The sequence below is a fragment of the Chironomus tepperi genome, unplaced genomic scaffold, assembly GCF_022539635.2.
Source record: "Chironomus tepperi strain 1889 unplaced genomic scaffold, CSIRO-AGI_Ctep_v1 contig_223, whole genome shotgun sequence".
Classification (NCBI taxonomy): domain Eukaryota; kingdom Metazoa; phylum Arthropoda; class Insecta; order Diptera; family Chironomidae; genus Chironomus; species Chironomus tepperi.
In genome coordinates this window covers 1,192,808-1,207,893 of record NW_027226345.1, presented here as the reverse complement: position 1 = coordinate 1,207,893, position 15,086 = coordinate 1,192,808, and the positions used below count along the sequence as shown (strand labels likewise).

The 15,086-nt window shown below is 32.2% G+C and overlaps 1 protein-coding gene across 3 annotated transcripts in view; it reads left to right on the top strand.

Moving 5' to 3' along the window:
- LOC139091090 (uncharacterized) overlaps positions 1-15,086 on the top strand; it is a 36,575-nt gene that overhangs the window by 11,594 nt on the left and 9,895 nt on the right. For 2 of the 3 annotated variants that reach the window (XM_070641030.1, XM_070641029.1), the window contains exons 2-5: positions 3,905-4,064; positions 12,348-12,590; positions 12,849-13,111; positions 14,734-14,883. In XM_070641030.1, the coding sequence (XP_070497131.1) occupies positions 3,909-4,064; positions 12,348-12,590; positions 12,849-13,111; positions 14,734-14,883 (812 nt within the window). In that variant the 5' untranslated portion in view covers positions 3,905-3,908. Of the gene's footprint in view, positions 1-3,904; positions 4,065-12,347; positions 12,591-12,848; positions 13,112-13,864; positions 14,225-14,733; positions 14,884-15,086 lie in introns of those variants that run through there. The other variant, XM_070641031.1, reaches the window with a different exon arrangement.

Sequence of the window (15,086 nt, the reverse complement as noted above, 5' to 3'; positions counted from 1 at the left end):
TATGCCGACATTTTTTTTTCTATTCCTTACATGGCGATGAGTTGTGGATTAGATTCTCAGATTTTTTATTGACGCCTTATACATTGTAGTTATTTAACAGTACTTTGCCCATAATCCTATTTAGACATTACAAGCTTGACGCTGTGTGAAATTAATTGGAATAATTTTTAAAATTTATTACTTTATGAACAAAAGCCTTTGGGGTAAAATTATCGTGTAAATGTTGAGAATGCATTAATTAAAAGAAATTTGAAACAATTGGCTGAGTTATGGCAAAACTATTTATTTTTGACGCGAAAAAAATGATGCGAAATTGTTACTGAATACACTAAAGATGCGATATTGTTACTGAATAAACTAAAGATGCGAATTTGTTACTGAATACACTAAAGATGCAAAATTGTTACTAAATAAACTAAAGATGCAAAATTGTTACTGAATACACTGAAGATGCAAAATTGTTATTGAATGCACTAAAGATGCAAAATTGTTACTGAATACACTGAAGATGCGAAATTGTTACGGAATACACTACAGATCCGAAATTGTTACTGAATACACTAAATATGAAAAATTGTTACTGAATGCAATAAAGATTCAAAATTTTTACTGAATACATTAAAGATGCGAAAAAATTGCTGAATACACTAAAGATGCAAAATTGTTACTGAATGCATTTTTGATGCAAATTTGTTACTGAATACACTAAAGATGCAAAATTGTTACTGAATGCACTAAAGATGCGAAATTGTTACTGAATACACTAAAGATGCGAAATTGTTACTGAATGCACTAAAGATGCGAAATTGTTACTGAATACACTTTTGATACAAAATATCTTTAACTCAATTTGTATCTTCCTTCATTTTATTCTAAAATATGCTAATAAGCATTTCCTGTTGAAACAAAATCCAATACTGACTATTCATGATTATCCCCAGCAAACTACCGCAAATATCCAGCAAATCTGATTTTCATTTGATTACAGTTCTTGAGATTATTAGTCGGTGTTCTTTTTAACGGTATTAAAAACCACTTTAATCTGAAGTTTTATCGATTTTTTAATTTATGAACGACGACTTCGTAGATTTTTTTTTCTAAACTGTTTATTTTTTATTGGCTAATTTTGCAACTGTGCTTTATTAAAATGCGCTGATTTTATTAGCACTCAAGCTTTTAACTCATTATCTTATTATAATTTTTGTGCATTCAAATCACAATTCTACATGTGGATGAATACATTTCAACTGATTCATATTCTCTGTTAGGTGTTACTTTAGTGTTGTTCTGTCAGTGATCCTAATTTTTTATGGGTGTTGATTTAAAAGAATAATAATTTCGGATGTATGAAGCAATAATTTAAAATTTGACATTCTGAGAATGACACAAGTTAGTTAGTCTAGAGGACAAACGATCCATCTTTAAACAGAATTTCCTACTGAGAATCTACTGATTTAAAGTCTGCGATTCGTTTTAGCTCTTATTGGTTACGTGCAACACCTCGAGATTCAATAGCGTGAAATTGGATTAATTAACAAAATTAATTTTGAATCTAAGAGGTAGCAGTTGTCGTGAATAGACATCAGAAATCATTTTTTTTTTTTTTTTGTTGCTATATAGAGGTGCAATCAGGGAGGATCAGGGGGCTTTCTGTTGTATTTGTGCCGTGGTCAAATACAACGATAAGAGCTGTGTAATGAGCACTTTATGAAGAAATAAAAATTAAGTATGCTTTGTGTCACGCTCCCTAACAACCCCCAGTAGCTCAATGGTAGGAGCATGTCACTGAAAATAATAGGACGTAGGTTCAATTCCCACTCGGGCCAATTTGTGGTAAAATGGACATTTTCTTTAGAACATTAGAAGTAGTAAGGTTCCGAACAGTTTGTTCCCAGTACCTATGCGATTACAGCGTGTAACTGGATTAGGCTAAATTTGAGTCCAAGCCGGAGTCACCCCTTCCTGAGGACGGTAACCGAGTAGATAAAAATACGTTTGAATTAGTCATCAACTGGGCATTAACTTACCATTAACTAGTTTTAAAGAATTTTTGTCGACTCGGGTTATTTTCAGACTTTTACTAGCCATGAGCCTTTTAGGTTAAGTTTATTCTTTCAATTATAAGAACTCATCCTTCAGACATCTTTGAAGATCACTCAAGTACCCCCTTAATACACCCCTACTATGTACATATAAAAATAAATGTTCAACTCAAACTAAAACCTCACGCAATATATAGCTGATCACATGAATTTTATTTACAACATGTAGTCTGAAAAGTTCATCCATCAGCACATGATTTGTTACAAACAGAACGTAAACTGAATACTCAAAACGAAACATCTTTTCAGTAAAATAAATGAACCACAAAAAAAAACAGCACACAACGCAATAGTAAATAAATTTTGCGACAATGAATACATGCTGGATGATGCAATCAAAGCCTACCACATCATAGCACGTATATCGTCCCTGAATTGAAATCTCGTAAATCTTTATATATCTGTATAAAATATATTCACTTTATGAGCGATCATGACACCAATTGATCATTCTTTTTTCTCTCTTGTGTCTCTGCTTTTTTCATTCATCTTAAACTGAAAAAGTGAACAGATTTATAACAACAAGCACAAGTACTCCCTGGGGACAAATAATCAATATTTCTGCTTTACCCCACACATTTACTTGACGTTGAGTTAAAAACATCTTTAAAGTCGTGACAATAACGGTTTTTTACTCACTGCTTATAACTCCTTTTTTTGCAAATTCGCATCAATTTGAATGCTTTACTAAGAAAAAACTAGCAGTTCCAATAATCAATATTGTTATGAAAAAAATAACTCTTTCAATGTACAACGTTAAATGGCACTGATGTGCATCGATCATCAACTTCGCACGTCTTCTTTCTTATATTGTTCATATATTAAGTAAATATTTTAGTAGGCAGCATAGCTACCGTATCGATATTCCAGATATTTTTTCGCACATTTGTGTAGAATCGAATAGTGTGAGGTCTTTGTTTTAAGATATTTTCGATAGAAAAGACTTTATGGACTTGAATTTCTTAGAAATGGAGAGAATAAAAGATGGTTCATAAAGTGTTACACAAGCTTGAACTTTTTAATTGAAGCAATAAAGTTTGATTTTTGTAAAATCATGTTCAGTTTTGATTAGTTTTGATAGGTTAAATAGCATTGATCAATTCGGCAACACAGAAAAGCTCTTTTGAGTAACAAATATTGAATTGAAACCATAATGAAGCACAAGAAGAAGCTAAATTTAAATAATTTATGATTTACACATCATTTACATATCAATATGTAAACATTTTGAAGTTCAAACTTTGTAGTTCAATTTCAAAGTTCTTATTTAAAGTTAAATTACCATAATTTTGCAAAAACTAAAGTTAATTAACTTAAAATCTTATTAAAAACTCAAAAAACCAGACTCTAAAATTGCTTGCGGCTTGTTATAACATTCAATCTCAAATACAGGACATTAGACTATAGAAAAAAAATTGCAAAAAATTAATTGTCTGTAGACTGTAAACATCACACAATAGACTCATCAAAAAAATATCATTATCTCGTAGCTGCTGTTGCGGCAGCTTAACCTTACAAACAGGTAAGAGCTGTCGGCAATACTAAAATAACATCTTTACCTCAGAGTGAGAAGATACGTTAATTGGCATAATACAATGGAAATCAATTAAGATTTTTCATACTGCACTTTACTTCTTCATTGTTGCAATTTCCATTTACTTACATTAAGTTACCCAAACAAAGTCTGTTACTTAAAAATGTGAAAGAAGCCTTTTACCTGTCTGGTATTTTGACTTGTGAATCTCAACTTAACTTAAATGCATTTAACTCATTATTGCATATCTATTTATCAATATGATTAGTACAATGGAAGTCGTCGCATTAAGTGGTAACAGCAATAATGCACCATTTAAGCGAGAAGTTCATGAATGGCAACACATTGATGCAAAAACAGGAGCATTATTAAGTGGACGAGCAGAGGCTAATCGATATGTGAATGGAAATATGAATACATATGGCAAGGTGAGTTATTCCTTTTAAATAACTGGCTGGACATTTAGCATAAGTCGGTGTCTTCTAAGTTGTAAATTGCGGGTATTTTGATTTATTTTGAAGAATTTTAGGTGTGGCTCCAGTGGATCTCTTTGAAATGGAAGTTCTTAAGCTAGTATACCAAAATATTCAAGTTTTACAGGAATCATTAATTAGATAAGGAATGACTCGGGTTCCGATGTGTACTTTTTGAATTCTTAGATCTGATTTACTAATTGATGGTAAGTTTCAGTCGGAATCGCGTACAAATGCTCCAATTTAACATACCTAGCCACAATTTGTGTGTCATGAATACATAAACCGAGTTGGTGTGACTAGAACAGCGAAAAAGCAACCGAATTCCATTAGAGATTCCCTGGGATCGAACCCCCGACTTTTAAGTCAATTTCCCGACTTCCTAACCAACTAGACCATTGCCATTTTTTCGCTGAGTTTCGCAACACACAGGTCCATAAATCGTTCAATCCATTCAAAACGTGGCATCAAATTCGAGTGACTCTGGCATGGTGTCGAATTTAAATTATATCCGCCACTAAGTCAGAGTCACGTCGTTCTATTGCCTGATCTTTGATCGATTAACCGATCTATGCTATTCGAGTATAAATGTCAATCGACATGTTAGGATAGAACCCATAAAATCATTAATTTAATAAATTTATTGTTCTAATATGAAGCAATATGCCACAAACTCAAATTCAAGCATCTAAATCATCGAATCAAAAACAATTTTTTAAAAGCATCATCTCGCTATATGCATGAAGGGCTTGGCTCGTAATTGATTGTTGATCTCTTTCGTACATTGATGATCCACAACGAATCTGTTTTATTAATTTAAATGAAAGTGCCCCACCTGAGATTTTTTTATCAATTCTATGTCCATAAACAGGTGATAAAAAGAAACTTTAACATAATGAGAGGCATATGGTGTGATAAAATTAAGTCGATTGATGAAAATTTATTCATTCATTACTACGCAAATATGCGATAAAAATGCAAAGCCTCAAATCTAACAATTTTGACTGTTTATACACAGTTATTGTTGGTAATCTTATTAAATATTGATGATTCATCAAGAAATATTTCGCAAAATTACGAAAAATTTAAATTTAAATTTCATCATATTTAAGTGATAGACTTACTAAGTCAGTGGTGAGCAACCTGAGTGCTGCGGCACATCTTGGTAGTACTCCACGACGGCACACGGTTCAAACTAACTGCAACCATGTTCGTTTGTGGAAATTGTCTGGAGCTTAGGCTACAACGAAAGGCTTTTCATCTGATTCTGTTGCTGGCTCTGTCACTGAGTTATAAATGATGTTTCGCTTTTTTCCAACTCTGCACAGTTACATGGCCCAAGGTATTACCAATGCAATGTTCCTAGCCACAATTTGTGTGTCGCGAATACACAAACCAATTTGGTGTAACTAGAAACAGCGAAAAAGCTACAGAATCCGACCAGACTGTCTCTGGGATCGGGCCCGGATTGTTGGAGTTGATTGTCCGACGCTCTACCCACTACGCCACTGCTGCTTATTTGCTGCTCCTGACTCTGTCACCCAGATTGTACAAATCCTCTGTCCCCATGTAAAACTGACATTGTTTCTGCGTCAAGTAGCTTTTAGAGCTTCTGACTATTGTTTTCCTGGCGGATTCCAATCAAGAGCGGTGTATGAAACTTGTGATTCTGTCCCAGCAATGACATTTTGCGGTTCATACTGTTTTTTGGCATTTTCAGAAAATTTTGGCAGCACTCTAGTATACATCACGATAAACAGGTTGTCCACCACTGCGATAGACTCACTAAATACTTTTATTTTTCAAGAGAAATGAAAATAAGCAAGTCGATTCATACACGAATGATTCAATGTTGTGTTCCATTTTTTTTCTTCAACAACTATTATTGCTGTTCCATTGATTTCTGATGATTCCGAATCTAGTTAAGCACATGAATGTTTTATTCCGGCAAATCATCAATGCGTGTGATTTTGTAATTAAATTTTATTATTATTGTACTTCATATGAAATGCTTATTATTCATTCATTTGTTCTTTTTGCTCATTTTCAACAACTGGACGAGCACGGGGTACAAAATGGATTATGAAGAAGAAAAACTTTCACTTACAACGTTTACTTTTTAATTTTTTAAGACGAAAATTAATGAGAATTTTCATGGTTAATTATTTTACATGTTATGTACTTATTGTTGAGCATATAGAGATTTTATAATATTTAATTAATGCATCCAGAGTGTGGCTGTCTCAAAAACGACCGTTAAATTTTTTCAAAAATATTTTTTGTCGTTTTTATTCAAATTTTTTTGACCGTTACTTTTACTTTTCTTTCTAACGTAAATTTTTATTTTAAAATAAGTTGAGTTCGAACTGTTCTCGACAATCTAATGCCGAAAAACTCGAATTTGAGATGTCCACACTCTGACTGCATCAATCACTTAATTGAATATTATTTTGGAATACAATAAGACAGTAAAATTGATTGATATACATTATAATAAACAAATTCATCAGTGCCGCTAATAGATTTATCTTTAATTATAATACTTTAGCACAAAATGTTGTAATTGCTTGTAAAATATCGATCAATTATTGATTATTACCCATTGGAAAATTGATCTTTATCTACAGCATTATGTTACACATTTCAATAATAATTATTTTTCCTTTCGCGCTCCGTTTTTTTGAACTAAGTTGGAAATTTATTATGAGTCAATAGCTTAAAGCGCTTTTATGCTTTAGGCAAATTGTCGAGACATAATATGTGTAATATTTTCACAGTCATGCCAATAATGGTCAAAAACTGTCAAAAGTATTTTGATAAATTGCTCTAATATTACGACCATTATAGCCACCTAGCTATAATGTACCCGTAAGCGCATTTTGCTCTGCATACATGCATTAATAAAAAAATTATATTTCAATGAACAACTTAAAGCAACAGCAGCTATAAGCAATAATTCAATAATTAACCAACCAGGCACAACAGTGTGAGTATGCTGTTGTAAATATTGGATATCAATGCATATTAATCTTGCTCTGCAGTAACAGCAAGCTGCACCCAACATCTCTTTTTTTTTCATTCCCAATATTATTATTATTTTTTAATACGATTATTGAACATGAGATGAATTGTAAGATATTCCATGAGATTTCAACGTTGACTTAATCTAGATTTATGCAGGGACTATATTTTTTTGTTTTATGGGATAGATATTGAGCGATCCATTAAAAATTGACAAGCCAATGTTGATTGGTTTTTTTTTCTTCTTAATTGAACTTGATGTTGTTTTATTTTTACGAGATTCTGGATAACATGTGTTTTCGTTGATGCATTTTGCTGTCTGCTGAGTCAATTGGCCACTTTTTTGTTGGTTTTCTGACGAGACTGTGTGTGTTTACACAATGAATGATTGGATTCTTTTACGTCAGAATAAGAATTTGCATGTTATTTCAAGAATTTAGTGATTATCACTTAAAATACTTATATTACCTGTTGACTAATTCGTTGTAGATGATTATTAAGCTTTATTGAAGTTTTTTGAAGATCTGAAGCTCCAATTTGAAGAGAATTTAATTTATTTAAAGTCTAAATTGATCAAAGTTTTGTTAACAACTTTCACAGGGACTAAAACTATGAATTAAAATAAAGGGCAAAAACTTAAATATTCAAATTCTCAAATTACGTTAAAAAACTAATCGCAATAAACCAAATTCTGCGCTATAAATTCACAACAGGAGCAACTCAATTACCTTAATGTTCATGTACCAAGCAAGTATTGCTAACTTTTAGCAATTCAAATTATTATTTTTCCATTCCTGAATGTTAATCGCACCTTAATGATTAATTAAACAAAATTTTTGCATATTATTATTAAAGGCTAATATTTAAAGAAGCGTACGGCGTACGCTTGCAGACAATTATTCAAGCTATAATTAGCATATATGCAAAATACACAAATTATTATGAGTTAATGATTTTTAAATAATGTTGTAAAAAAAGGAACACATAATCATTATTATTAGTCAGGTATTAATGAGTCATATTGATGATTTCCGTCCAATTTATTTTGTTGCGCTGTGCATTGCATAAGAATTTCTACAATGCATTTTTCACTCAATCCGTCTATAGACATGTTAAAAGTATGGTACTTAATAATAATTATTATGCTTTCATACTCCGTAATGAGACGTGTGAGTGTTGAATAGAAAAAATAAAAATCTTGTATGAAATTTTATTTCAAAAAAAAAATAATTGAGTTGTGGGAGAATGATCTGCCGCGCACATATAACCATTTTGGCATATATTCATTGATGCAAATCAAGATTAGAAATTGGGGCTGCTCTTATTACTTTTTATTTCTTTCTCCGTATATGTGAAATAAGGCAGTGAAGCAGAGTTGGTGGCTGAGAGTCTAAGGCTAAGAGTCGGACATAGACATGCCTGGAAGATCATTGCCTGGATCATGACTAAAGCGAGATCAGTATTAATTACTATTTGATAAAGCAGGGGCCGATTTATTCGGTACGGTACGGTACGATATAGACACATCACTGGTACGTTACAATGTAGCACCTGGTATGACAAAGAGGTATTCCTATATCCTACAGGAACCTATACCCCAGTGTATGGGCAGTACAATGGTACACCAGTGCCAATCCAATACCAATAGTACATCACTGTTATACTACTTTGAGAGACACGTTCACCACTTTGTCATACCAGGTGTACCATTGTATCGACTCAGAGGTGAACCTACTCCACCCCGTAACATCATCCGAGAAACTAGCTCCGAGTCCCATGAGGCCAATTCTTCAAGTCCCAGAGAGTCACATTTGCCTCAAGTACCTTTACAAATGCACTACTCTGGCATCAAATAAGAGAAAAAATTGGCGTTAAACAATCTCACTTTTCTGCCACATTTCGTGCTACAAAATTCCCCTCAATATCCAAATACGTAAAGAGGTAGGAAAGAAATGGAAATAAAGCAAAAAAAAATATTTTTTTTTTTGTTACTGCTCAATTTCATTCACTTTTTTCAACCAAATCATAGTTGATTGCTCGGTGTATTACAAAGTATTATTACTATACAGTGTTTGGTTAAATCGCGAATAAATGTCGCCTCGTATCCAATCAGTTTGCTGCTGTTTTGAACACTTCTAGTTTGCTTTATTAAATCACAACAAATTGAATCTATTCGTAATGAACTGCTTATTTTTTCTACATCCATTAATTTAATTGAGTTTGCAGCTTTATTAACGTAAGCATTGCATACTTAGTTTATTTGCGCATTGTACATTAGTTTAGTTAATTAAAGATTCTAAGGACATTTTTTCCTGAAATTTAAATATTGCTCAGCAGTTAATTAAAATTGAAATGAAGTTTTATGTCATTCTGTGAGTTACTTCAGGGTTGATTGTTTGAGGTGCAGTTCTGTTAATGTACCTGTGAATCATGTGCACTTACTTTTTTAGTGATTGGACTGAAGAATTGCATAGGATCGAAGTCACATGGATGTGGCTTCTGTATAGTGTTAATCAAAGAGCTTTGCCCAGTGACAACCTAGTGACACAATGCGGCGAACCGTAAAAATCCGTAAAATTGTGACAAAATCAGCCGTCACGGGTACATTAGGTTAACTTTGTGTCTTACTGTTGAAACAGCGAAGTGGCAGTGCCTTAGTGATCACTTTGTGCTGTTAGGGTTTTAGGCTTCTTATCGGAACCTTCTTCATTTGTGTCGCTCGGGATATAACCTAATTAAATCAATCTGATTCTAATATGGCTTGATGTGAATCTTGATACTGCAGTATATCTATATTCCTTTACCAATCCAGCTCATACTATATCCAATAATAGCAATAATATTAATCAATATCCAATAAAATTTCAAATTTTTTGCAAGTTTCAATATTTCAAAATGTTAAAAATGTCATGACATACTTTTCGTTTAAAAATCTGAAATATTTGCTGCAATTTAAAAAATTCGAATAAAAAGTAATTTTTTTTTTTTGCCCTCATAAAACCCCAAAAGCGCAATATTTCATGTGGAATGCTTTTTTTTTTATAAAAATATTAAACCAATGATTATCACTGCTACCCATCAAAAATTCATGAATAAAAATAATTATAGGTTGATTAAAATTTCACATTTATGGGGATAATTAAAAGGAATGCTTGTCAACGCGCTCATTGCAATAAAAAAAAATCTGTCAGAAAATAAAAACAGCTTAAATATCAATGACAAACCATGTGAAGATATAAATGAGCACTTTTATTGCAACACAATATATATATATTTTATTGCACGTTTCTCTCTCACACAAATGGTATCATATAATGAAGTGATGGGCAACCTATGTGCCATGGCTCACCTGTATGCTACGGTTAACCTGCGTGCCACGGTTCATCTGTGTGCCACAGCTCACTTGTGTGACACGGCTCACCTGTGTACCACGGCTCATCTGTGTGACACAGCTCACCTGTGTGCCATGGCTGTCCAGTGTGACTCGGATCACTTATGTGCCATGGCTGTCCTGTGTGACACGACTCCTGTGTGACACTTATCACTAGTGTATCACGGTTCACCTGTGTGACACGGCTCACATGTGTGACATGGATCACCTGTGTGACATAGCATACCATTATGCCACGACTCACCAGTGTGCCACGACCATCGAAATGACATGAACCATTGGGAATCTCCTATTTTGTTCGACCATTACTAAGGTGTAACACCAAAAATAAAAGGTTGCCCACCCCTGATAGGTATAATGAATATTTCAAATTATGTTCTTGTATTTTAATCAGGCAACGACTAAAAAAAAGGTATTGTGTAGTGAATTTACGAAAACTGTCAATTACATCATTCCAATTGAATGAAACGTGCTTCAAAATCAGCTTCTTGACTTAAGGTATCTTTTCTTTTTTTGTAAAAAAAAAATAGTGAGAGCCATAAATATTACGAGAAAGATTAGTCAAAAATGAGTTAATGAAAAATGGCTTCATGATAAAATAAAAAGAAAAAAAGATCTACCACCTACATATAGAGTGTCTGAATTGTTGCCTTTAATTTAACATTGTTCGGTTTAAATAATTCCGTGGAAAAATAATAATACAAAAAAATATATATCTTTTTATATAAAAATAAATTGAAATGTGGTGCTAAGCAACTAAAAAGAAAAATCTCTTTAAAGCGAATCGGTTCGATGCTTACTTACGCAATATTTGTGCTTCAGTTTGGGTATGTTGAGGGTGTCTTGACTTTGTGTGAAGCTAAAGCTTCATTACCAGCTTCATTTTTTAATACAATGCCAACTGCCGTTTAATATTCAAATTGTATTTGTAACTGTAATAAGTTGATTTTCCCCTTTCATAGTTGTTTATCCCTTCATATAAATAATTTAGTCTGTTTTCTATCTTCAAACAATAAACATCATTCATTACTGTAATCCGCAAGGAAGTTCTTTAATTATACTAATTTGTTCATAAGCATTGCTGTTTTAACTTCAGAATAAGAGCCACTTAATTTCTGCTATCATTAAAATATGAGAAAATCGGGCTTGAAAACGATTTGTTTACATTTCAATTCAACATTTTGTTTTGATGATTTTGGCTTTATTTGATATCGTTACACTTTTTTGATGATTTCAGTATGTTAATAGTTGTCAATTTATTTCTTTAGTAATCATAATATTCTTTAAGTGAATCTTAAAATTGGAACAGAAAATCACACATTTTTTGAAAACAAAAATTATTAAAAGTGCGGGAAAATCCAAATTAAAAAAATAACGTTATAGCAAGAAGGTCTTTAAGTCTAACTGCATATGTAACGATAGTTCACAAGCAACTCCACACATATAATTTCATTAGAAACGCATAATTTTGCAATAAACTCAAAGTAATAACCTCAAAAACTCTAACCTAACCTTTAAGGTCATCAAAATGCGCTCAATTCCACCTGTTTTCAAATTCAATTTCAACATTTCCAGTTTGACTTTTTTTTCCTTCTTTAAATTCTGTTTTTTTAAAAAAACCAGCAACATTGTTCGAAAACTTCCAAATTAGGAATGTTTAATGATTCCTGTTCCATTCATTTTCGCGTGCAAGAAACTCTTGAACCATGGAGCTGCATGCTTCCTTTCATTCTACGATTTTTCATGCTCTTTATATGTTTTCTTGTGTTTTTTAGATGAATATGTTCAATAACTCATTTATATTCATTTATTTTATATTCTTACAGAGTTTACTGCAGAGTTTTGAGACCTCAGATGGAACGAAACACAAACAACACAAGCAAATGGATATACTACAGACAATAACATCAACCGGTGGAGCCCTACAAGTTGTTCGAGCACAGATACAAACATCACACTCATCGTCAAGGAGAGCGATAACATCAGAAACATATTCACATTATACAAATGGTACTTCAACTGCTGCCGTTGCTAGTAATGTAAATTCATCGATGAGCAGTGATTTATTAGTAAGATTAATTAATAAATTAATAGTGTTGTTTGATGTTAGGATGAGATGTAAATATCTCATAAATGTATTGTGAATTGATGTTGATTGATCACAATTGTACATATATTTTGGCATGTGTAGTTTTCCATACCAATACCATCTGTACGATTCTATCACCCTCAAGTTCAACAGCAATTATTAAATAGTATTAATACATTATTATGATGACCGAAAATAGACGAGAAAAATTAATAATAATAAAATTCTCAATTAATAGTCAATCAGCCCACGTCCATTGCAACAACATTCACCAACATCTAGTCGGATGAAGGCCTTACTCTCATCATCATCATATTTCAGTTCATCACCAGCAACAGCCACCAATGATGGTAATAGTTCAAATAATCGCAAAACTGATTTGTTTCATCATATAAATAATAATAATATTAAAAATGACTTGAATAATGGCGTGGGTTCTGTAGAAGCAGAATTTTCAAGACAGCAACAAATGAACGAAATGCTTTATGGCTCGAAAGAAAGGTATGTAAGTCAACGACAGTACAGGGTTGTTGTCTTCATTTCATCTCCGATTTCACAATATCAGTCAATATTCTAGAGGCCATTTAACTTACTTTTTTAGAGGTTTTTAATTAACGGTTGTCAAAAATTCAAAATTAATTTTCGATTTCTATTTTTGAAATCCGAATTTTTTTCGAAGTTTATTGTATTTTGAAAGTAAACATTGAGTTCAGTTTTTAATAGAAAATATTGAAAATCGAGATATTTCACATAAAACAATGTTAAGTTTACGTTAATCGCAGTGTATATACAGTGTACAATCCAAGGATTGCAATAATTGTGAGAATTTTCATGAATTTGTGCAATAATTTCACAAAAATTAATTTTATCAATTCATTCCACATTCCAATCAGGCAATATTGATCTTCAATTCTTCAAGATCAATACAGAAACAGCAACATTCTTAACAATCTCTCGCGTCATCATCCCGTCAACTCTGGCGGCAAGAAATTTTTTTGAGAGATTTTTTTTTCATATTTTTCTCTCTTAATTCTCATTTTGTTTTATGTCACACATGTGAGATTTTTTTGTTTTCTTACTTAATTTTTATATTCTTGCCTGTGTCTTGAGCTTTTTTTTTTGTTCACGCACCCGTAAAAATGAATCATTTTTATATATATTATAACAAGTTTACATGCAAAATAACAGCAAGTCTGTCTTGATATTTTTCAGTCTTATTCTTGTTCTTCAATCAATCACATCGGTGAAATATTTTTAAACACTTCTGTTGGTTGTTTTCTTCAAAGTTTCTCTTTTTTTTACTGTGTTTTGTGTTGCGCGACTTTCGACAATAAATTGATGTGATATTTTTTGGGTTACCTTAATTTATGTACATTCAATTGTTATTAAGAAGCCTAAAAATACTCGTTTTGAAGTGATCCAACCTTATTTTCACTGGAAATAATAATGATAATATGTGAATTTTTAGGAAGATTCCATTGTGTTAAGTGTCAACAACGAAAATTATTGCAATAAAAAATAAAAGTCAAATAACACACAGCAAATACTATAAATAATTGCAAATAAAGTGCTCGACATTGCGTGTTCATTGCAATACTTAATAAATTTTTGAAGGTAAAACGGAAATTTACAAGCAGCGGAAATTTTGAAATTATTTCTGTCGTCGCGAAAATAATTTTGTTGGCGTTAAAAAAAGTTTCAATTTTTAGTTTTAAAAGTATCATAGAAGGAGATATACCTTAAAAAAGTATTGAATGAGTCTAGAAGAATTGTGAAACAAAAGAAAATACTAAGCAAATACAATTAACGAAACGATTTATGAATATTTTTTTTGCCTCTAACTCAGTGTCAGTGGTGGACAACCTAAGTGCCATGTCACACCAGTGTCGCGCAACACTAGTGTGTCGACAAAAAATGTTTCAAATGACATGAACCATGTGTCATATGCAATTTTTGTCGAGCCTTACCACTAAGGTGTTCCGTGCCACACAGGTTGCCCACCACTGATCTAACTAGTCTTCTTGTTCTCTTACTTGCTTTCCATATTCGCATTTATTCATACCTACATTGATCACAAAAAAATATATACTTGAAAATTAACAAACTCCATACAACTTTAATAGCAACAGTATCTTGCGTGGGAAGAGTGCATCGATTGAGGACTTGGCAAATATTGACGACGATGATGATGTGAAGCCATACGATTGGAAACGAGTTAGTAAAATCCGACGTTCATTACAATTTCCTAAGACATCTGAAACGTCGCGAGGAAGGTGAGTTAAATATTGATATAAATACAAGAGCTGAGCACAAGTAGCTAAATCGTCAATTATAGACTAGACATTATTGATTTATAAAGTCGTTTACATATAATGTGACGGAAATCAATTTAGACAACTTTACAAATTGGCACACATACTGTTTATTTTATCGATACTATATGATCATTTATTATACTTAATACTTATATATTTCT